We start from the raw sequence: 21,159 nt of genomic DNA on the forward strand, positions 1-21,159 counted from the left end.
GCCATTTTTGGTTTGTTAGATTCAGTAGAATAACTGAATATGCGCTGGATACGTGGACTAAACTCCCATGCTGCTCAGAGGAATAATAATTTCTTATTTCACTATTTGGCAAGTAAAGTGAAAATGTTTGTGAACGTCTGGTGTTTGCAGCTCCTCCCACCGCATCCAGCCCAGACAGTCAGTTTCTTTACATCCTTTAACCTCGCTGTTGTCTCTAAGTAAATAAAGGCCTCGGTTCCCATCAGTATTATGCAGTATTCAGTGTTTTATGTGACCTTCTCTGTGAACTAGCCTACCTTTTGAGAAAATGCTCCGCCCAAAATCTTTGCTTCCCATTTTCCAGCAGGGGCTGAACTTTTCTTTTCTTTCTTTCCTTTTTTTTTGCAGGACTTGAGGCTTTTAAACGACAAAACATGATGGGGATATACTTACTCTCAGTCATTTTTGCAGGTATCCTCATCATACCATTTGCACTCAAAACGTTTTCCCCTTTTCTCTGGATGGATGTTCTGTATTTCAGGGATCTACTACGGATTTTAGTCACGTTTGTTTCGAGGCGAAGAAGGAGACCTTTCTTCTTCGTTTTGGACCGTTTCTTGGAGCAGACCGCTGCCAATCCCGACAAGCTGTTCATTGTGTTTGAAAATGAGGGCTACTCGTACACTCATACGGACAAAAGGAGTAATAAAATAGCCAACGCGCTTCAGTCTCATCCCGGCTTCAAAGCTGGGGACACCGTCGCGCTTTTCATGGGGAATGAACCCGCATTCCTGTTTACCTGGCTGGCCTTGGCTAAATTAGGCTCTCCGGTGTCTCTCCTCAATCCAAACATCCGCAGCAAGTCTCTGCTGCACTGCTTCAACTGCTGCAAGGCCAAAGTGCTCATAGCTGCCTCAGGTGTGTGCGCCTCAGCTGCTTTTTCTTATGTTTTGTTTCTTTAGAAGAAGAAGAAGTTCACTGAAATCCTGAAAAGACAGTACAGTTGGTACTTCCTAATGATGTAAAGAGACTGGAGGAAACTGTCTTGAATGCAAACACAATCATCATTGTGGGGATGGAGGGGTGTGAAGCTTCTATGAAACTGATTGAGATTCCAGTTTATTTAGTTGGTTTCTGTGCTGAAAATGTATTCATGTGTTTCAGTGTGTGGTTCGACAGGGCTCAGAAGGCATTTCATCTCAAAATTAGAACAGATTTTAACCAAGTCAGGGATACAAACAGTATTTGTGTTGTCAAAATACTGCGGTGCACATTCTTACTGTCTCCTGAACTCCCATAATTCAGCCTCAATGCTAATGTGATTCTGGTTTCCAGACTTACAACTAGTGAAAGTGAAGCTTTCACCTTGCATTTTCTGTAAATCTGCATATTTCACTGACAATACTGGGCCGCTATCTAGGCAGGTGTTTATACTAATATACATCTAGCATGTAGTGGTTCTGATTGTGCTGTATGTCCCTTTCCAGAGCTAAAGGAAGCAGTGGAGGATGTGTTGCCTTCACTGACAGAGCAGGGCGTCACCGTCCTCATGATGACCACACACTGTAACACGCCTGGAATTGAGAGCTTCTCTGATAAAGTGGACGAGGCATCGGACTCCCCGCTCCCTCGATCCCTCAGGTCACACATCACTTTCAAAAGTCCTGCGGTTTACATTTACACCTCTGGAACCACAGGTATTGGAATGGCTGCGTTTTTCTGTTTTGGTTTTCAGATTCATGTGATAATATGTAACCCAGCACAACATTTTAGCCATACAGGCTCCCTTCAGCTTTCAAGGTTTGTGCTGCTTGTGTCCTGTTGTGTTTCAGGTCTCCCTAAGGCAGCTGTGGTCAATCAGAACCGCCTTTTAACAGCTCTGGCTGTTTTATCAGCCAACGGTGTCCTCGCTAGTGACGTCATATACCTCAACCTGCCTCTGTGCCACACAGCTGGATTTATTATAGGCTTTATTGGCTCCATCGAGACAGGTGAGACCAGTTAGACGTAGCTAAGACAGTCATAACCTCAAACCAAAGGTTTTGTGAGTGCTGTGTGAGATTCCTTGTGGACTGATGAATACTTCATTGTGTAAATAGTGGGTTGTTTTATACATTGCAGGTTTTGTTAAATAACTCAGTAATATACATGCCATATACTGTTGACCTGTAGTTCATCAAGAGCTGCACCAAAAGCTCTGCTCTGGTTCGCTATACATTCATCACTGCAGCGTGCTCTGACTTCACATTTTTAAGCAAGGTACAGGTGACACTATCTGAGGCAAGGGGTATTCAGTTGGCTGCCATCTGCAGGCTCACCACTAGATGCCACACGCTGCATCTTTGGGCTAAATGAACCATTAAAAAGCCTTTTTTTTTTTTTACCTGAAAAAGTTTTGGCGCTACTGTACATAATTTTAACTTTACAGATTTGATGGTTAACATGCAGTAATTAATCAGGCAGGCTCCAAATGAGCCCTGAGTATCATGCAACCCCTCACTGGCTTCCCACCTGCGATCACTGACAATATTATTTGCTCCTGGAGGTATCACTTGAACCTTAGATCTCTGCAGGTGCCCCCTGTAAAAGTGGCACCCTGTCACGAAACCTTCATAAGTTTTTCTCACGCAAATATGAGAAGAGTGTTGCCACATTGTGAACTGAAAAGTGATGCCCCTGATCCACCTCCTGCCTCAGCCCCAGCGAAACTTGATGAAAGAGCCTTGTGTCAATGTGAACCAGTAATCTGAACAGAGCCTGGTCAGCCCAAACCAGATTACCTCTACTTTCTAACTGCGTCTTTTTAAATAGGCTAAGGTTCACAGCACTGTTATATGTCTGGGTAAGCAGCTTGAGTTACACACATAAAGTGCTGCTGTGCAGCACATGCTGTTGAATGGCACTCAGTTTAATAGTGTTGGCATGAATTTTTGGAAGTAGTCTTACATTCAGTGCACTAATTCATCTTTAATTCTATCAAAAATATGAATCAAATGTTGCAAAACTGAAGTTCCTGCAATAATAGTGGTAGTAGTGTCTTAATATGAATGGGCATAAGCTGTATCTCTGCTTGTAAGACTCTGTATCTATAGTATTGACCAACACACACACACACACACACACACAAAATCAAACCGAATCAGAATCTGTTGCCTTCACATTTCCACGCTGTGTAGCCCATGATGAAATGTTCGTTTTTGCTGTTCAATTTTGAAGGGTCAACCATCATTTTGAAGCGGAAGTTTTCTGCCTCTCAGTTTTGGGATGACTGCAGGAAAAACAATGTGACTGTCATCCAGTACATAGGAGAGGTGATGCGTTACCTTTGTAGTACACCAAAGGTAAGAGGATTTTTACTGTGTTTATCAGTCATGCAGAGTATCACATCTTCCAGATTAATTTACCACATTTTGTTTTCCTTGTAGCGTGGAAAAGCCTCTGCAGCAGTGCTGATCCTTTGAATGAAGATGTCTTTTGTCAGACAGAATATAATGGCAATTTAATGAGACAACTAAAATGCCTGTACTTTAGTCATGTGTGGCTGTAATGGAGCTGTAATGATGTTATACGTAAACCCTTGACAAGCTCATGCAGGATCTTTGGCAGGACACCGTGCGCTTTATGCCTCCTCTGTCGACCATCTTAACCTCGAGGCATCTGCAGAGGCCGAGCACTGTGAACCGGCTGCAGCAAGCTGCCATTGAGTCACATCTAGTCAGAGATAAACTTTCCAAATCTGTATATTCCCGCAGCGCAGCACAGCTGGCTAACCAAAATAGAAATCGTTAAATCTGAACTATCAGGTTCCCTTCCTCTCCATCATAATCTGTAGGGGTTTGAAGAAACATGAAACATTATGAATACCTGTGAATATCATTTGCTTAAAAATGGACATTTTTTGAAGTACTAACTAGACCGATGGTGCACTTTTGAGTTCCCTTAAAGATGCGTCTGCTGTATTTAGGAGTGCCTACATGTATAGCCATTGAGAGTATCTTATTGCATCACATGAAGTGCAGTCTCAATTTACAGTGTGACCCTGTAGCAGCAAGAGGAGGTGGTTTGTCTGTATCTGGTCACCTCTAGGAATAGATGCTGGCCTTTACTTAGGAAGACCATATCGAGTAACTTGGCAGCAAAATCTCCTCGGACGAGTATGTTAATCTAGGGTCACATTTATCTTGGTGAATGGTATTTCTTCGACAGTATTTGTATGAATTTTAGAGAGATTAGCATTTTTAAGCCACACGGAAATGTTTTCACTTCTGTCAACTTGTCTCTAATGTCAGATCTTTACATGTAGACAGGAATTAGGCATATTTGTCCTAATTAAGAGCCTAATTAGATGACTCGTGTGTCATAAACATATGAGCTTATATACGTGTGTGTGTCTAAAAGTAGTGCATTCTCACACTTTATAGAAATCTTCTCAAAAAGCTGACTCTGGCTATTGGCACCATCACCACTATTTATTCTGCCTTTGAAGGTTTTTATAGTTAGTCAATTCAGATATTTGACTATTTGAATTAAATAATTATCACATTATTCATTTCTTGCCAAATGATTAATCTGATTATTTTCATTTTTATGTGAAAATGCAGAGAGAAAATGACAAGCACCATAAAGTAAGACTGGCCATTGGCAACGGTGTGAGAGCGGAGATATGGAGAGAGTTTCTCAGTCGCTTTGGGAACATTCAGGTTCGAGAGTTTTACGCCTCCACTGAGGGAAATGTGGGATTTGTCAACTACGCAGGAAAAATTGGAGCTATTGGACGAGTCAACTTTTTGCATAAGGTAAGAATGAGATCAGAAAACATTTTTGTTTCCTGTTGACGTTGTTTCTGTTGTCATTTATGGACAATTCATTAGTGTGCATAAAATGGAAATACTCAAACAAAGTACCTCAAATATGTGCTTAAGTACAGCACTTCAGTTAATGCTGGCCGATTGTCAGGTGAAGCCTTAAGAAGCTTTGAGGCTTGTTTGTGCCTTTGGGGCATCAAACCCAGCAAGCACAGTGACATCTGGTGGCCGTCCAAGAGGATTGCGTGTTATTAAAGATGCATACTGTTGTTCAGAAGTGCCGCTTTAAGTATAGATGTTATTGTGCTGCAAGGTACAAACTGCAAACCATGTGATGTTATTTGAGACTGATATTCAGTAAATATTAAATATTACTTTTATGTGGTATCAAAAGGAAATGTTCTCATAGTCATTATTTTTCTTTCAAATCTACATCCCCACATTTTTCAGTTATTCCCCTCTCCTCTCATAACACTATAGTGCCACACACATCAGCTTCACAGTAAAACTTTCAAAATCGTCAAACTGAACGTATCACTTTCCAAAGAACAAGTGATGTTTGAAGTTTCAGACGTCATCAGTCACATGATTTTCTTTGTTTGACAGTAGCTCTGGTACAATGTATTGAAACAGGGTGTCTCACGGGAGTGAAACGAGCTTCAGAGCTTCAGAGATCATCCGCACATCTCAATTAAACACGCTTCATTACAGTCCAGCACTAATAAATAATATGTGAATTCTATGTATTGGTTTTGGTTTTGGATTATGCTGCATGGTGTAAAGGTGTGTTGGGCACTTAATGCAATACTGGTGTCTTTACCTCCTCCTGTAGAAGCTGTTTCCCTACACTCTGATTCGATATGACACAGAGCGGGATGAACCAGTCCGAGATGCTAACGGCCTCTGCATGGAGGCAGCCAAAGGTGAAGAAGCTTGTGCAAACTGCATCACAGACTTTCAGTCTCGTATCATCGCACTTAACGTAGATTATTTAACACACAGTGGCTCTCAGTACTACATCTTAAGTGCAGGGACTATTTACCAACCAAGTCAGGACCTCCCTGTGGTGGAGCAAGGAGTCTATTGATAGACCACAGCAATAACAGACGTGTCTCTCGCTGCTTTGTTTTTAAGGTGAGACGGGACTGCTGGTGTCGAAGATCACAGACATTGCTCCTTTTGTTGGCTATGCGCACAATGAAGAACAAACAGAGAGGAAAAGACTCCGCAATGTTCTCAAGAACGGAGATCTTTACTTCAACAGCGGAGACCTAATGAGGATCGATAACGACAACTTCCTGTACTTTCAGGATCGTGTAGGGGACACATTCAGGTACACAAGTCCTGCGCATATTGATAATTGTTTATCATTTTGTGCTGCAATATATATATATGTTATAAAACTGAAATAAAAGAGACTTGAATGCATCACAACACATAAGAAGGACAGATATAAGGTGAGGAAGAGTGAGAAACGTCATGTTGGCTTCAGTTTCTGTAGAATCGATCTCTTCCCTCATTGATTTATGTGCAAGAGATTTAAAAGAGACTCGGCCTCTCTTAGAGTAAATTCTGACGAAGAAAAAGTTCTTTATTCTGTTTGAGTAAAAGATCAAATAAAACGGTTATATTTTCATGAATAGCCTGTTGCTATCTGACACACAGTGCATGATTATTATACAACACTCAGCTTTAAAAGAATGTTTTCTTCTTGCCCACAGCAATATTGGTTATGCAGAATACATATTTAAGACTTACTATTGACCACTGAGTGCAAATTTTAAGAAGTGCTGCAACACTATATTTCCCTGTATGTTCTACACCAAGCTCTTTTAGAAAAACTTTCTCAATTTCTCACAGTTACAGACCTGTGAAATAATTTGTTTTTGATTTTATTAAAAAAAAAAAAACAAAACAAAACAGGTGGAAAGGGGAGAACGTGGCAACAACCGAGGTGTCTGACATCCTGACGATCTGTGATTGTCTCAAAGAAGCCAACGTTTACGGAGTCAAAGTGCCAGGTGATGGTCATTTCCTCTGTACATTTCACCTCACGGTATGTTTATGTATAAGTATGTATAAGAATATCATGACTTCCAAATGGCAGAACAGTGAAGGGAGACATTGATTGATGTGGTCATGAATTAGTTAATGATGAAAAGTGCTTGATCTGTTTCAATTTCTTTCCGGCAATGTAGGGCATGAGGGGCGAGTAGGAATGGCTGCCGTCACTGTGCAGGAAGGTGCTCAGTTTGATGGAAGTAAAATATACAGTCATGTGGTTAATTACCTGCCCTCGTATGCCAGACCTCGCTTTATAAGGATACAGGTAAATTTATTTTCTCGCACACTTTACTGCATTGTTCTGTTCATTAAAAAAAGAAATAACAAAGACTGTGATCAGTGTTTATTCCCATCATGTTAGCATGTGATCAAAAGCACTTGATGATATTCTGATACAGTATCTGAGGGAGTAATTTGTGTTTTTCTTCTATTCAGAATGCAGTGGAGTTGACAGGGACTTTTAAGCAAATGAAGGTGAAGTTAGTGAAGGAGGGTTTTGAACCAGGACCTATCCAGGACCCTCTTTACATCCTTGATGATCACAGGAAGAGCTACATCCCGCTGACGGCTCAGGTCTACAACTGCCTCATGTCAGGAAACGTCAAACTATGAGTCGAACTTAGTGTTGACTAATTGCGCAGCCTGCATTGGAACTTTTAATAATGAATTTCCAGCTCTGTGAATGAATACATTTTTTAATACTTTTTATCAATGCCTTTGTTAAAGGACGTAGATGGGAATCAGAAATGTGGGATTCATTTTAAAGAATCATATCAAGCGCTGAAGTCGGCCTGAGGAGGAGGAAATCTGATAGATAGTAATAATATATTAAACAGCAAGTAATAATATAAATAGTATACTTTTTCCTAACATGATTACTGCTTTTCATTAAGAGGACAGCTGCTTTTATTTTATTCAGTCTAATGATGATGTCGCAAAGTGTTAACAGAATACTTTGCTTTTAGGAAAGATATGAGCAGCACGTAACTTATAAGAGTTGGAACACGGTCTAATGTAAAACTCTATAGTTATGTGCCAATATCTGTAAATATAAATGATTTCCCAGAGAATTAAAGTGATTCTTACTGTAAAAACCAGACCTGTGTTTCACATGCATCTCTGATTTTACTCACCACAACAAGACAAGTTTCAGGCACCACAGGTCACAAGGTGGAGACAAACTCACATGCAGCCAGAGTCCCCGTCCTCGGTGTAGCTGGGATGTGCTGTACAGCGTTACGAAATGCTGACAGACTTTGACTGCAGGGATTTGCTCCCATTGAGCCACTATAACATTGGTGTGTTCCTACACTGATGCGGTATTAGCTTGACTCTGCGTTCTTTCAGAGCAAACTGGAAAACCTTCTTTATCGATGATGGCTTTGTTATGTTCTGCTGATCTGTGTGCCAAACGATCTAAATTGGCAGCAACACCAAAAGTACACACAAATACGTGAACAGGGCTGTCGACACATTAACCTTCACTGTGTATGCTTTTCTGTTTATTATGCAATTACATGGACAGCATATCTGTTCACCCCCCTGCCGTGTGTAATCGTTTCAGATGTCTATGAGTTAATGTTCAAATGACCAGTACCAGACCGGATGTTTGTTGTTGTTTTTTTATTAAGTTTTGCAGGACTTAGCCTTGTAATGGAGCATTTTTACCTTGCTCAAGTGGTACTTTTACTTAAGGGATGTGAGACAGCAGATTTCTTTCAGGGCAACAAAGTCCCTGCTGTTAAAGCTTAAATGATACTTTCAAGATCAGTCATTTACACGCAAGTTCAAATGTCACCATTTTACTCTGTAAACATTGACAAAATGATCTCGGTAAGTCATGTTCAAACAAATGTTTCCACAAGCCAGTCATGACAGACAACAAGAACGCAGTGTTGTTCCATGGGCCCTGGCTGAAATGTGAAACCTTTGAATCCATCTTGGAATTCACAAAAAATGCATCTGATTTATTAACGCAGCAAAAGTCAGCAAACTTGTTTTTTACTCGTTTACTGTCTTCTCTGAACAGTCCCACAAAGGATTGCTGTTGGGCAGCAGGTCCGTTTGATCGACAAGCTGTCCATTTAGTCGAACAGTCGATGGCGAAACAATAAGAGCAAAACAGCACAGAAACAAAGAAGAAAAGTTTGAAAACGGTAGCCCCCCTCCCCCTCCAACGATCGCCCCACAGTTTTCCATCAGAACAAACGTGTTTGCGGTTAATCTGAGGGATTTGAACTCGCAGGTGGAAGATGATATACAGTTTTATTGTTCTTCAAACGCTGCTTGAATGGACACCAGTTGCGGGTTCTCCGTGGCTCTCTGAAAAAAAAAAAAATAATGCTCAAACAGCAAGATAGAGAGTTCAAACAAACACGTCGACATCTCACTGTGACCCCAGAAAATGGAATTCACACCGAATTCAGTTTGACAATAAAAGCATGTCTCGTTAGCGAAACACGAGTTGACTTTTATTATGAAGTGGTCACCGGAAACGCAATGTGTATGTTACTGAGAGTGTGATTCGATGATTTGTTATCGGTCAACGAGAACACGGGCACAAGAAGACATCGCTCCTCTCCGCTCTTATTTTTTTAGTGCCGCAAATCTGAAGTATTACAGGCAGTAGCAGAACAAGAAGGAGCTGCCATAGTGAGCTGTCAGCTGACACATCCAGTTTCTCAGCCGGGTAACACACTGCTTTCACTGAGCCCTGCAACAAACACGTCGTGTGCAATTAAAATCACAGCGTGGTTACTAACAGAGTGATGGACAAAGGCCGACAACTGCTGGACTAATGTATTAATATGGTTAATTTTGCTGCATCCGTAATTGTGGTATCCATAATATAAATCCCACTTGCTATTCCCACCAGTAACCACAGGTGGGCTGTAACTTCAATCCTCACTGTGTGCTTAATTAGCGTTTAAAAGCTATTATTATTATTATGATTATGATTATTAATATTAATATTAAATTTCATGTCAATCGTGTTTTGGCAACACCTCAATAAAGGGTCTTAAACTGGGGAAATATTGTAATATTACTGTTTTTAAAGGGGGCGGTGGAGGACAAAAATTTTGGGCGCATGCGTACTTCTAAAATGGTCTAAAACTGAAGCAAAAAGTACATAAATAGTTTATGCGTCCATGTATGTTTCACACATATAGTTATAGATGTGACGTATATAGGGTATTAAATGTAAATATTGCTATTTCTTCTTCTTTTCCTGTAGTTATTTGTGTTTGTTTATCTACATTTTCCATTTTCTGGTTTTAAAATCTGGTCCAATTGAATTTGTAGTTGAATAGCCTTGGTCTAGAACTGAGTTCTGCTTAGCACTGCAGGGGATACTTATGAAAAATGTGTTTCAGTGGGCGTACGATAGCCGTATGCATTGTAAGGTGAGATTCAAAACGGTGTGAGAAATAAATATTGTATCAAGCTTCGTATCCCCCCACCCCAATCTAGTCACTGGTTGGAGGTTTGAATTAATTATTTTTGGCAACATTTAGAGTAGAAATCCTGGTTTTGGCAGCATTCACTGCAGGGCAAGAGAGGTTCTGTTCTGATAACGCAAAGGTAAAACAGCATTGCCAGAGTGAGCAATAGTAGCATTTCACAGACTATTGGCAGCAGTTGGATAATCAGGTTTCACCAGGGACACTACAGGCTCTTTTGTTACACACCCGGTGAAAATAGTTCAAAGTTCAATAGGCGTACCTGAACAGGCCTGTTTTCAGCTGTTCTATACTGCTGAACCGCTCAGGACTCTTTTAGCAGCAGGACTGACACGATTATAATGTTTGCATATGTTCTGTATACCGCTCTTGCGGGTTTGGCAATTTTGCCATTGTTGCTTTATTTTAAAAACCCTTATTTTTTGAAAGATTTAAGTTACGCAATTACTGCAATTCAAATTGGCATGAAGCTGAATAAATTCAGCAAACAGAAACCGCTTTACAGTATATTGGATTGTTTTCTGGACAAGGCGGCAAGGCAGCCACATAAACCGTTTTTACTGTTCGAGGAAAGCTCCTACACTTACAGCCAAGCTGACAAGGAAAGCAACAGAGTTGCCAGGGCTTTGTCCATGCATGCTCACCTGAAGGAGGGCGATACGGTGGCCCTATTCCTGGGCAATGAGCCACAGTTTGTATGGATGTGGCTTGCACTGGCCAAGTTGGGATGCGTAGCTTCTCTGCTGAACTACAACATAAGATCCAAGTCTTTGCTGCACTGCTTCTCCTGCTGTGAAGCCAAAGTCCTGGTTGCTGGTGCTGGTAAGCTGGGAAACTAAGACTGAGATAGACTGTCATGCTGTATGTGATTATGAAATTCATTTATTTGTTTGTCTAGTGTTGTATAAAGGAATATAAGGTGTCAATGGTTTTCCTCCCTCTCTAAATAATTATTGTCTCCAAAACCTGCATGTAAACTAAAGACATCAGTTCATGAACGTTTGTTCAAATTACAGGAATTAAACTGACCTCTTCATTAATAAATGATAAATAATGTTAAATGTGTACCACCCTGAGACTATGTTCTTTGCATGGTGTTGGGTGTTTCTTTTGACTTAGCATGAAGAAACAAATCCGCTACATTCTGAAAAAGTGACTCATACAAGGCAATTTAGGTGAAAGGGCTGAAGCAAGGCGTCTGGACTTGTGAAGATTAAATGTGATACGATAGTTAATTTTCACAAGTCCAGATTGAATGACCTGGATGACTGAGAATCTTCACAGACATGAGGCAATTTAGGGTTGAAAAATCAACTCTTTTCATGCTCTCTGACCTGGCAAATACATGTGGCTTTTCTGCTCCTGGTTTATTTGAGGACTTCTCTAAGACACAACAGTGCTCAGCAATGCTGGGGTTATTGAACTTTTGAACTTTTTTACAAATATTACATTTCATTTTTGCCAATAGATCCTCAGAAATCCTACAGACTGGGTCCTTGAACTACGTTTTCAAAAGAAATGAGCAAATTACGTAAACAATGGCAACAATTACAAACCATTTAATGGTGACATTGTTTCCAAATTATCTCAAGCACATTTCTGTCCTGCTGTTATTTAGTTTCAGTTGTAGAACAATGCTGAATTTGATCTTCATTGGCTTTATTCCCATGATTGTCTACACCTGGGTGAAACACTGTTCTCCCATTTTTATTGTCCCTGCTTTGACGTCCCTGAAGCCTCCAATAGCTCTCGTTTGCATGTCTCTCTCAGACTTGCGAGGGGCTGTGGAGGAGGTGTTGCCCACGCTGATTCAGCAGGGCGTCCGTGTCTTCATCCTCAGTGAAGACTGTGATGTGGAGGGCATTGAAAGCCTCTCTGATAAGATTCAGCAGGCCTCAGACCAGCCTCTGTCACCTCAGCTGAGGGCCAACGTCACCATTAAGAGTCCTGCACTGTACATCTACACCTCAGGAACCACAGGTAACGTGACCTTGACCTCTTTGTTTATGTTTTTAGTGTGCAGGCCTTGTGTGACGGACAATAAAGAATAAAATGATGTTATCTTTAGGACTTCCTAAGGCAGCTGTAATTAACCATGAGAGGCTGTGGATGGCCTCTTTTCTTCAGTCTGTTGCTGGCACCCGCTCAGACGATATCATCTACGTATACCTGCCTCTTTACCACAGTGCTGGCTTTCTGATGGGGCTTTGTGGAGCCATAGAGAAAGGTAATTTATGGTATCATAAAACTACAAACCATGATTTCCAGGCTGCATTTTGAGTTCACTCAAGGTCATGCAGGTATACAACCTCAAATAACAGAGAGTTTGGCCCTGGTCACCACTATTTGTATTTCAAAGTCCTCAGGGTCATACATAGTTTACGACAGTGACTGAACTTTTAATATTGAGATAGTATTGTTGAGCCTACTGTTGTGAGTACTGTTGTGTCTCTTCGTTTCTAGGTATCACTGTCGTTTTAAGACGTAAATTCTCTGCTTCCCACTTCTGGAATGACTGTAGAAAGTACAATGTGACTGTCATTCAGTACATAGGAGAAATTATGCGCTACCTCTGCAACACACCGCAGGTAAAGCCCAGGATAAAATCACAAATGGCTGCTTATATTGTTTAAACATTATTACTGACGACATTGATACATTTATATAAAACTTAAATAGTTTTTCGTGACATTTGCATGATCAGCTAACAGCACTCAGAAGACACTGATAAACCTAGTGTTCCCTTCTCTCCAGAGAGACAATGAGAAAGATCATAAAGTCCGACTGGCTGTGGGGAACGGGATTAGACCTGACGCCTGGGCTGATTTCCTGAAGCGATTTGGAGACATTCAAATCTGTGAATGCTATGGAGCAACAGAAGGAAATGTTGGCTTTGTCAACTATGTTGGCAAAGTTGGAGCTATTGGCAAGGAGCATTTTCTCCATAAGGTAAGATGTTAGGGTTCGCCCCTCATGCGTATTGAAAGTTTCAGTCAGGATAAACTTTTACAGGTGCTAATTGAATCATTACAATATAAAGAATATACAGGCAGATGTAGTTTGAGTCTAAATGACCAGATCTTACTTAATTCTTTTCTATATGCTTAATTTTTTTAACTGTTTTTCAGATGGGATGCCCGTATGCCCTCATAAGATATGACACAGAGAAAGAGGAGCCAGTCAGAGACTCCAGAGGATTTTGTATTGAAGTGCCCAGAGGTGAGCCAGGCTCCACCAAAAACATGGCTCTCTATTTATTTTATTTTTATTTTATGTTTTGCTTTTACTAATATGCGCCACATGCTTGCTGCTCTCATCTGCAGGAGAGACGGGGTTGCTGGTGGCAAAGATCGGAACAAGAACACCATTCAGTGGCTACGCCAAGAACAAGCAGCAAACGGATAAGAAGAAGCTGACTGACGTGTTTGTGAAGGGAGACGTCTACTTTAACAGTGGTGACCTCCTAAAGATAGACAATGAGGGATTTGTCTACTTTCAGGACCGCATTGGAGACACTTTCAGGTCAGTGGATAAAACACTTCGACCAAATAAATGTGCAAATAATAGAGACAATACACCTGCACATCACAACACCTGCAAAGCCAGACTGTTTCCAATTTCAAAATCACCGGAAACTGACTTTGATGAGGACAACTCTTAACATTTCACTAAATTCAAAACCATTTAAAGCCTTGGATGCAGACACCCTGTTTGTTCTTGTTTTCCATATTTGATACCCTGTAGTTGCTGTTTAATTATCATTATTATTACTATTATTCAGCATTTTCTCCAAATGAAAATGATTGTATCTGACTTATAACAAACTCTTCACAGTGCTAGCTGAAAACATGGCAGCTAAGCTACGCATGTACTGTCTTTGTGTTGTTATAAAACACAGGTGGAAAGGAGAAAACGTGGCGACCACAGAGGTGGCCGATCATTTGCTCATGGTTGACTGCATCGAGGAGGCTAATGTCTATGGTGTGAAGGTACCAGGTAATAATAACATGCATTAATTATTAGCAGTGATTTAAGATGTATCATCTATGTTAGGCAGTGTTTTAAAGAATGTTCTTGTGCTGGGGAAAATGAGTATGTCTAGCATATGAAACTGGAGAAAAAGTCTGAACCTGTCAGCACTTTATGTTTGGGGTTTTTAAAAGACTTACAAGACCAGATCTTGGACTTATTTAATATGTTAACGTGCCCAATAATCTTTAATCAGTGTAATCATCACCCAAGTAATCCTGCAAATGACAGCAGAAGTCAAAAATATTACAGCTGAGAAGAATTTGAACTAGGGCAGCATGCATTTGAAATAAGTGTTCATATACTTAATATGAATTGCAGAAAGAGCTGCTTATATTTCCCCTTCTGAGATGAGCTCTCTTTTTACTTTGGCCTTTGCTGATTAGGACACGAGGGAAGAATTGGAATGGCAGCGCTCAAGCTGAAAGAAAACATGGACTTTGACGACAAAGCCACATATCAGCATGTCAAAAACCACCTCCCCAGCTATGCGAGGCCACGCTTCATTCGCATACAGGTGAACACATTACTGCAGATTTTACCTACAAGATTAAAAACAAAACGTCTTGCATTTCATTTTTTTTTAAATGAAAATGTCTTGCAAACATAACCATTTCTTTTTCTCTGGCAGAGTGCACTGGTAGTTACTGGGACGTTTAAACAAATGAAGATGAAGCTGGCAGAGGAGGGATTCAACCCTGCTGTCATCAGCGACCCTTTGTTCTACCTGGAGGACAACAAGGGCTACGTACCCATGACTCAGGAGATATTCAACTCCATCGCAGAGGGAAGAGTCAGGCTCTGAACGAGTTCACTGTTTATCATTGGATTGTCAACCTCAAGTAGTACATTTGATTTTTTTTTTTTTTGTCATTTTTTAGATGACACAAAAGGGCCAAATAATGATGAATAACCTGCACATTACATGAGCTATTTAATCTTCTGTGGGGAATATTGTATACTGAAATATATTAGGGGGATGTAATTTTGTTTTACATGCTTTTTTTAGTTGTAAAGATTTGTTTTATTGAAAGATGCTGAAGTTATAATGCAATTGCAGTACTTAAAATGTAGAAACATTTCTGTTTATGCATGAGGAGATAGAGTTAAAAGGCAGGAAGAGCAAAGATACACAAATGTATACAGGTACACACAAATATACTTGTACAATAAAGCAACGATAATAATAATAATAATAATAAAGAAAACAAAGTAAACACACTCACATTTATGTATACACGTACTCAGAATTATATATAAAAAGGTCTGAAATGCTCTTTAATAAAAAAATTTTTAAAAACATGGTTTCAAATGAGCAAATTTTAAAATCAGTATCCAACACAGTCGAGGGATAAAGTACCGTGTGGTGCTTTCGGGATCATTGCAGGAGCTTAGGTGCAGTGGCAGTTTCCAGTGGAGTCGGAGAAGGAGCTGCGTTGGCTACCGGAGAAGAGGACATACAGTTCGTTCTTCTGCAGGTGGAGGTTAAGTGTTTTTGAGCTGTTTGTGAAACCTTGACGGGGCAGCACACCTGCTGCCGGCTGCACTGCACCAACTGGTTGCAGAAACTCGGCACGCTATAGAACTTTGTCAGCTTTTTCAGCACCTGTTTACCCAGAAGATTTGAAGGCATCTCTGTAATCCCAGTCACAGGGTTGGGTTCTGCCGTTGAGGGAAAAGGGAGGACACCTGCTGCATCTTTAAGACTTGGATTTGGTTCACAGTCACATCCAGACAGTGTCCCGATGTAAGTGTGAGGCAGAGGCTCGCTGTTGCAGCTAAGAGAGCGCATCGGTCTCCTAGTTTGATTCCAAGCCTTGTCAATCCACAGCTCCACTTCAGCCTTGTCCACCCCGGAGGCTGCCTCCCCTCTCTCCTCAGATCCAGTGTCTGACATGGTGTCTTGGGTTCCTTCGGCTCGCATCATCTCATCTTTCCTTGATCTTGGCTGGTCTGCATTATTCAGAGCTTGTGTCTCAGCCAGAAGAGCAGAAGCCGTTTTGGAGATGAAGCTCCAGTCCTTGAGGATGTCATCTGCGGTAGTGAACTGTGAGGTCACCGTGAATCGGATGATGCGTTTGTTGTGAATTTCTGCAGGGATGAGATATATGACGCCCGACCGGGTCAGTCTCCTCAACAGCTCCTGGGTCAAAGCATTTCCTCCCTAGAATAAGAAAATGACATGAAATATTGAGAAATGTTTCAGGTATATTCAACAACATCAGTTTCAGGTTTCAGCATTTTATAATAATCTCCGATACTGATCTTAACCTGTGTGAAACAGAGGTGGGCCAAGCTCTTGATCTGATCTTTTAGCTCTCCCTATTACGTATAAGGTTGGAGAAACCAGAATGAGCAGCAGAAGGGATGAAGATGCTTCTACTCTAACAGTGGTGATCTTCTACACATAAAATTTACTTATTTATTCTACTTCAAGACCGCGTTAGCGACGTTTTCAAATCGGACAAGCTGATGGAAACTAAAAACCCACATCTGAAAACCGTGTAACTGTTGGTTAGATAACAATGTCAAAGGTAGAATAAAGATAAAAAAAGAATAAAACTAGTTCACCTTATTTAGTAATTCAACTAACTCACCTTTGAACAAGGTGTGACTGGGAACTTTGCATTCATCTCAACAATGATTAGCCAGTGAAAACATATTGCTTAGTGAGGTCAATCCAGGTTTGTGTTACACACCTTCAGACAGAAGACCACCAGGCCAAGGTGCCTCTCAACGGGAACTTCAAAATTTGGGTCACCTCTTATGTGAGACTCCAGGAGCTTTGCCATCTCAATCCCCTAAAACAAAGTCATGAAAAATGGATGGATCATGTGTATTCTGAAAGTTAAAAACAAGTTCACTTGCACAAAGACAACTGAATGCCCCTCACATGTCTGATATGAGCCTGGAGGTTTTTCAGTCCAAAGGAGCGCATAACAAACCAGAGTTTGAGAGAACGGAAACGTCGGCTGAGGGGAATCTGCCAGTGCTTAAGAACAGAATAAAATATTGTCATCGCATAAAATGATTACCAGTACACCTGAATCCTCAATTTGGTGTAGGCGTGAGTGTCATACCATATAGTCTGTGGCTGCCTGTGAGTTTTCATGTCTGAGGTAAACAGGATCAACCGTGAAGGTCTGTTGGAGCATATATTTATCCTTTACCCTGAGAAAACAAAGTTAAACCATAAACTTGCTGTTTTTTAATGTCTCACCTACTTTCATGCATATTTACTCCTGCAGAGGTCAAATAAGGCTTCAGTCTTCCAACTCACCAGAAGGCTGTGCAGTCAAAATGGACCATCATCCACTTGGCAGGGTTGAAGACGAAGGAGTGTGCGAATTCAATGCCCTTCAGGGACCAGCGGAGCTCAGGACAGACGTAGGCTGCGCCTGCGTATGCAGCGTCAACGTGAAGCCACACTCCCTCTTCAGCGCCTGTATGGTAGATTTCAATTTCAACGGGACGATGCAATTTAGTGGCTTTACGGTCAACGTCAAAACAAGACCGTACTGGGATAAAGTTGAATACGTACAGACTGGTCCCAGTTCAGATAGCTTGTCAAAGGCACACACTCCTGTAGATCCCAACGTTGCACACAACTAGACAAGAGACAAACACAACCGCAGACAAACATTTTCTGTTGTTTATTTTAATTACATATCAATTTTTTTTAAATCATGTCTTAACACTATAAACTGTGCATACATTTTTATAACCCCCTTGACCATTTTCCATACTGTATCTGTTGGACCTTAGAGGCAGAATTATTTCATTTGAACATACCACGGAAGTGAACATTTAATTAATCGCAGCCGTGAAAGATTACTCAAGTAAAAGTTCCAATGCATTAATGTAACAGCACTCCATTCCAACTGTAAGTCCTATTCATTCTAAATGTGCCCAAAGTTAGCGACATTTTGCAGAGAAGAAGTGTTTACCCCAATTACCCACTTCTGTGTCAATTACCCACCATGAAAGGGACCAGTCCCCTTGCCCTGTCCTCTTGTATGGCTTGTTTCAAAGTGTCCTCTCTCAGGGATAACTGCTCATCTGTAGGTAGAAACCTGATCTTGACCAGAGAGATCAGACCTGCCTTCTCAACTGAGGAATGAGCCTAAAAAGGCAGTAGCAAATGAAATCAATTTCTCAGTTTATTTCATCTTATTGATAGGAGATTATTGTAAAAGAAGTTGTAAAAAAACCCAAAAAAGACCTGATCTGAAGCGTAGGCCACCAGTCTTGAATTTAGGACCGAGTCGTCCACATCTTGGTCGAGTTCAGCCCGCAGCTGCATTATTTTGTCTTTCCTGGCTGCCAGCAGAGCAACCAGCGTGCTCTCGCTGACGGTGCTCTAACGGGACAAAAGAAAGATAATAAGCTCCCGGATAGTTCAGAGGCTACATTTCCAGAGGTTTATGAAACAGATCAAGGTGTCACACACCTGCAGCATGCCTCCACCTCTGCTGTCAGGATGGTGATGCAGAAAGAAGGTGGGGAGCCCCAGTGCTTTACACAACCAGTCCAACACATGAATTTCCAGTTCTGTACAAGCTGGACTGGAGGCCTGTTCACAACCAGCATGGACAACATTATTTATTCAGATGGTATGAGTTCATTGTTGTGATGTTTCTTCTGTTTTTATCAAGTTCAGTGGAGAAAGAAGTCTAGGTCATGCCCTTACCCAGGTGAATCCGACACAGTTTATGGCATCAGCCAGCATGTCCCCGAGCATGGAGGGCCAAGAAGTCAGGCAGGGGTAGTAGGCATGCATGTGAGGGCTCTGCCAGTGAACCACCTGCAGGGAAAAGACGAGAAAATGTTTGCTTCATTGCCTGAGTTTTAAGTTATTGATACGATGAATGACAGCAGGTACTTACACCTGGCATGATGACTCTCTCAATGTCGTTGAAGATACTCTCCCAGTCCTCTGGCTCTGTAGGCGCAGTGTCAGGGAGAAGCTCCTTCATGTAACCTGGCTTCACATCTGGAATCACCCTCCTCTCCCTGATGGAGCCCAGGTACTGTGTGATGTAGTCCACCAGCTCCTTGCCTGATGAGAAACAGACACTGCAACATCTGGACACACACAAAACGAGTCACTATAGCAAGATGGAACCTCTGATTACCTCTGCGATTGTACTCTTCAGCCTGCATTTTTTTTTTTTTTTTTGAGATCAAAGCGCTTTGAGTTAATTCGCTGTGTGTAACAGGTGGCTTCAGTGATGCTTTGTGTATTCAGCGGGCAGAGATCACAGAACTATATAGGCCCCCTTGTGAAGAACACACCCCAAAATGGTGACGCATTTGATCCACCAAACAAATGACCTTCAGATGTTCTTCTTTCCATCACTGGAATTGCTGGTCACATCACCCATTGACTAGTAGTAAATATTTACCATCCTCTGGTGGTAATGATTTATTTGTTCACATTTCACATCTCAGTGACCCAGCATCCCTACATGATGCTGTATTTCGCATAAGAGGACTATATGTCCTTCTATGTGCCCTTCTCAGCACGCAGCCAAACCATATGATGATACAGTTAACACTGTCTGCTATTTCCTTGCCTAAATGCATTACAGCAGATGACTGCAAGAACAAAACAATATTTGTTTTAGATGATGACTCTTCACAAGCACAAAAGTTAAAAAAAAAAAATAAACAATGGATGAACACAGTAAATGGTAATAGGATGATGAGGGCAAACCCATCTATGTCACAGCTTATCGCTGCCTTTTAAGCTCTGACAAAAGCTGGAGCAGCACCTGGACTATTCACACACACACTATTTGCTGGCCTTTGTGCCTGACATGTGCTCTCTCTCCTCTGGTTCTCTGTGGGAGCCAGTGGTTGAACGTAAGTCTGACCGTAATTCAAACACGCCCAGCATGCACACATTAATGTTGTACCAGAGAGACGATGATGAGAAGCAATCAATTCATTCCTCAATGAAACTAATAAAGCACCAGAGGAAGTTTATCTAAGCTATGTGAACACATTACACACGTTTAGCAGCTATGATCCACCTTTTATACGATACTCCGTTAATGAAGTTGACTCTGTACAGTATATTTGTTCAGGGTAAAGTTTAGCCTCACCCAGTATGGTTTTTATTGTTCTGTCAAAACACCTGTGAGAATTTGTGCATGTTCGCTTCAGGTTTTTCCACCAGAAAAATTTGATGTCACTTTATAAGTTTGATTTTTAGCCCTCCCAGTGTAGGTGCATATTTTCGTACTGTATTTCACAGCAGTGTGTTTCTTTTTTGGTAACTCATTACAAACATTCGACATAAATAATTCACTACATCTACTTTCTAAATGTAAAGTCCAAACTGTTACATGGGTTAAGATCAGGTTTGTTATTGGTCACATTGACCCAAAAAAATAAATACAAAGCAAAACAAAACATGGTTTCAAAGTTTATTCTTGCAAGCACAAGTTCTTTGAATCAGAGCAATAACTGAAACACAGACTTTTGATCCCACTGAAGGCAGGAAGCTCAATAGCAGGCAATGACAAGAGTAATGGTAGCCTGAGTGTGTGTGTGTGTGTGTGTGTGTGTGTGGGGGGGGTATAATACATAAAAATAAGTGTTATCTGATATAAAGCAAAGCACAGTGTGACTATTGTGCTCCTTGTGTGTCTTTACATCCAGGAGTTGGAGCCTGATGAAAGCAGGTTTAATCATAATTGTGCAATTGAAGCTCTGCCTTGTGACATCAAAGTCAAAGTGCTTCCTGATGGACTCTATTCTGTTGCTTTTATTCAAATAACTTTAAAATATTGACATGATCAGTCCATGACAAAGAA

At 41.0% G+C, this 21,159-nt stretch overlaps 3 protein-coding genes across 3 annotated transcripts; 2 read left to right on the top strand and 1 right to left on the bottom strand.

Annotated features, from left to right (window-relative positions):
* Positions 1-183: 183 nt before the first annotated feature.
* zgc:158482 (uncharacterized protein LOC100009650 homolog) lies at positions 184-7,941 on the top strand. Its single transcript, XM_046392232.1, has 10 exons — positions 184-897; positions 1,467-1,676; positions 1,812-1,970; positions 3,196-3,320; positions 4,581-4,775; positions 5,617-5,707; positions 5,919-6,117; positions 6,708-6,805; positions 6,983-7,113; positions 7,284-7,941. The coding sequence occupies exons 1-10, from the start codon at positions 414-416 to the stop codon at positions 7,458-7,460; spliced, it is 1,869 nt and encodes a 622-aa protein (XP_046248188.1). The 5' UTR covers positions 184-413; the 3' UTR covers positions 7,461-7,941.
* A 2,223-nt stretch (positions 7,942-10,164) lies between these two features.
* Positions 10,165-15,505, top strand: LOC124060886 (very long-chain acyl-CoA synthetase-like). The gene is made up of 10 exons (XM_046392260.1): positions 10,165-11,131; positions 12,080-12,289; positions 12,378-12,536; positions 12,773-12,897; positions 13,064-13,258; positions 13,438-13,528; positions 13,633-13,831; positions 14,208-14,305; positions 14,725-14,855; positions 14,970-15,505. The coding sequence occupies exons 1-10, from the start codon at positions 10,651-10,653 to the stop codon at positions 15,141-15,143; spliced, it is 1,863 nt and encodes a 620-aa protein (XP_046248216.1). The 5' UTR covers positions 10,165-10,650; the 3' UTR covers positions 15,144-15,505.
* A 53-nt stretch (positions 15,506-15,558) lies between these two features.
* On the bottom strand, positions 15,559-19,563 carry hdc (histidine decarboxylase). Its single transcript, XM_046392251.1, has 12 exons — positions 19,474-19,563; positions 19,225-19,397; positions 19,029-19,142; positions 18,789-18,911; positions 18,561-18,698; positions 18,318-18,461; positions 17,880-17,946; positions 17,619-17,781; positions 17,419-17,509; positions 17,232-17,330; positions 17,038-17,139; positions 15,559-16,502 (listed from the first exon to the last, which is right to left on the bottom strand). Exons 1-12 carry the CDS (start codon positions 19,499-19,501, stop codon positions 15,717-15,719), a joined length of 2,028 nt encoding a protein of 675 aa, XP_046248207.1. The 5' UTR covers positions 19,502-19,563; the 3' UTR covers positions 15,559-15,716.
* Between the last annotated feature and the right edge of the window lie 1,596 nt (positions 19,564-21,159).

The sequence above is a fragment of the Scatophagus argus genome, chromosome 1, assembly GCF_020382885.2.
Source record: "Scatophagus argus isolate fScaArg1 chromosome 1, fScaArg1.pri, whole genome shotgun sequence".
NCBI classification, from domain to species: Eukaryota; Metazoa; Chordata; class Actinopteri; family Scatophagidae; genus Scatophagus; species Scatophagus argus.

Bases quoted from the DNA above. Each gene is read 5' to 3' on its own strand.
- zgc:158482 (XM_046392232.1), top strand. From the start codon at position 414: ATGATGGGGATATACTTACTCTCAGTCATTTTTGCAGGTATCCTCATC. The intron at 3,321-4,580 runs GTAAGAGGATTT...GTGAAAATGCAG, and splicing joins ACCTTTGTAGTACACCAAAG to AGAGAAAATGACAAGCACCA. The intron at 5,708-5,918 runs GTGAAGAAGCTT...TTTGTTTTTAAG, and splicing joins CTGCATGGAGGCAGCCAAAG to GTGAGACGGGACTGCTGGTG.
- LOC124060886 (XM_046392260.1), top strand. From the start codon at position 10,651: ATGTTTGCATATGTTCTGTATACCGCTCTTGCGGGTTTGGCAATTTTG. The intron at 12,290-12,377 runs GTAACGTGACCT...TGTTATCTTTAG, and splicing joins CTACACCTCAGGAACCACAG to GACTTCCTAAGGCAGCTGTA. The intron at 13,259-13,437 runs GTAAGATGTTAG...ACTGTTTTTCAG, and splicing joins AGGAGCATTTTCTCCATAAG to ATGGGATGCCCGTATGCCCT.
- hdc (XM_046392251.1), bottom strand. From the start codon at position 19,501: ATGCAGGCTGAAGAGTACAATCGCAGAG. The intron at 17,510-17,618 runs GTGAGTTGGAAG...TTGTTTTCTCAG, and splicing joins TTTGACTGCACAGCCTTCTG to GGTAAAGGATAAATATATGC. The intron at 16,503-17,037 runs GTGTGTAACACA...TTCTTATTCTAG, and splicing joins TGGTGGTCTTCTGTCTGAAG to GGAGGAAATGCTTTGACCCA.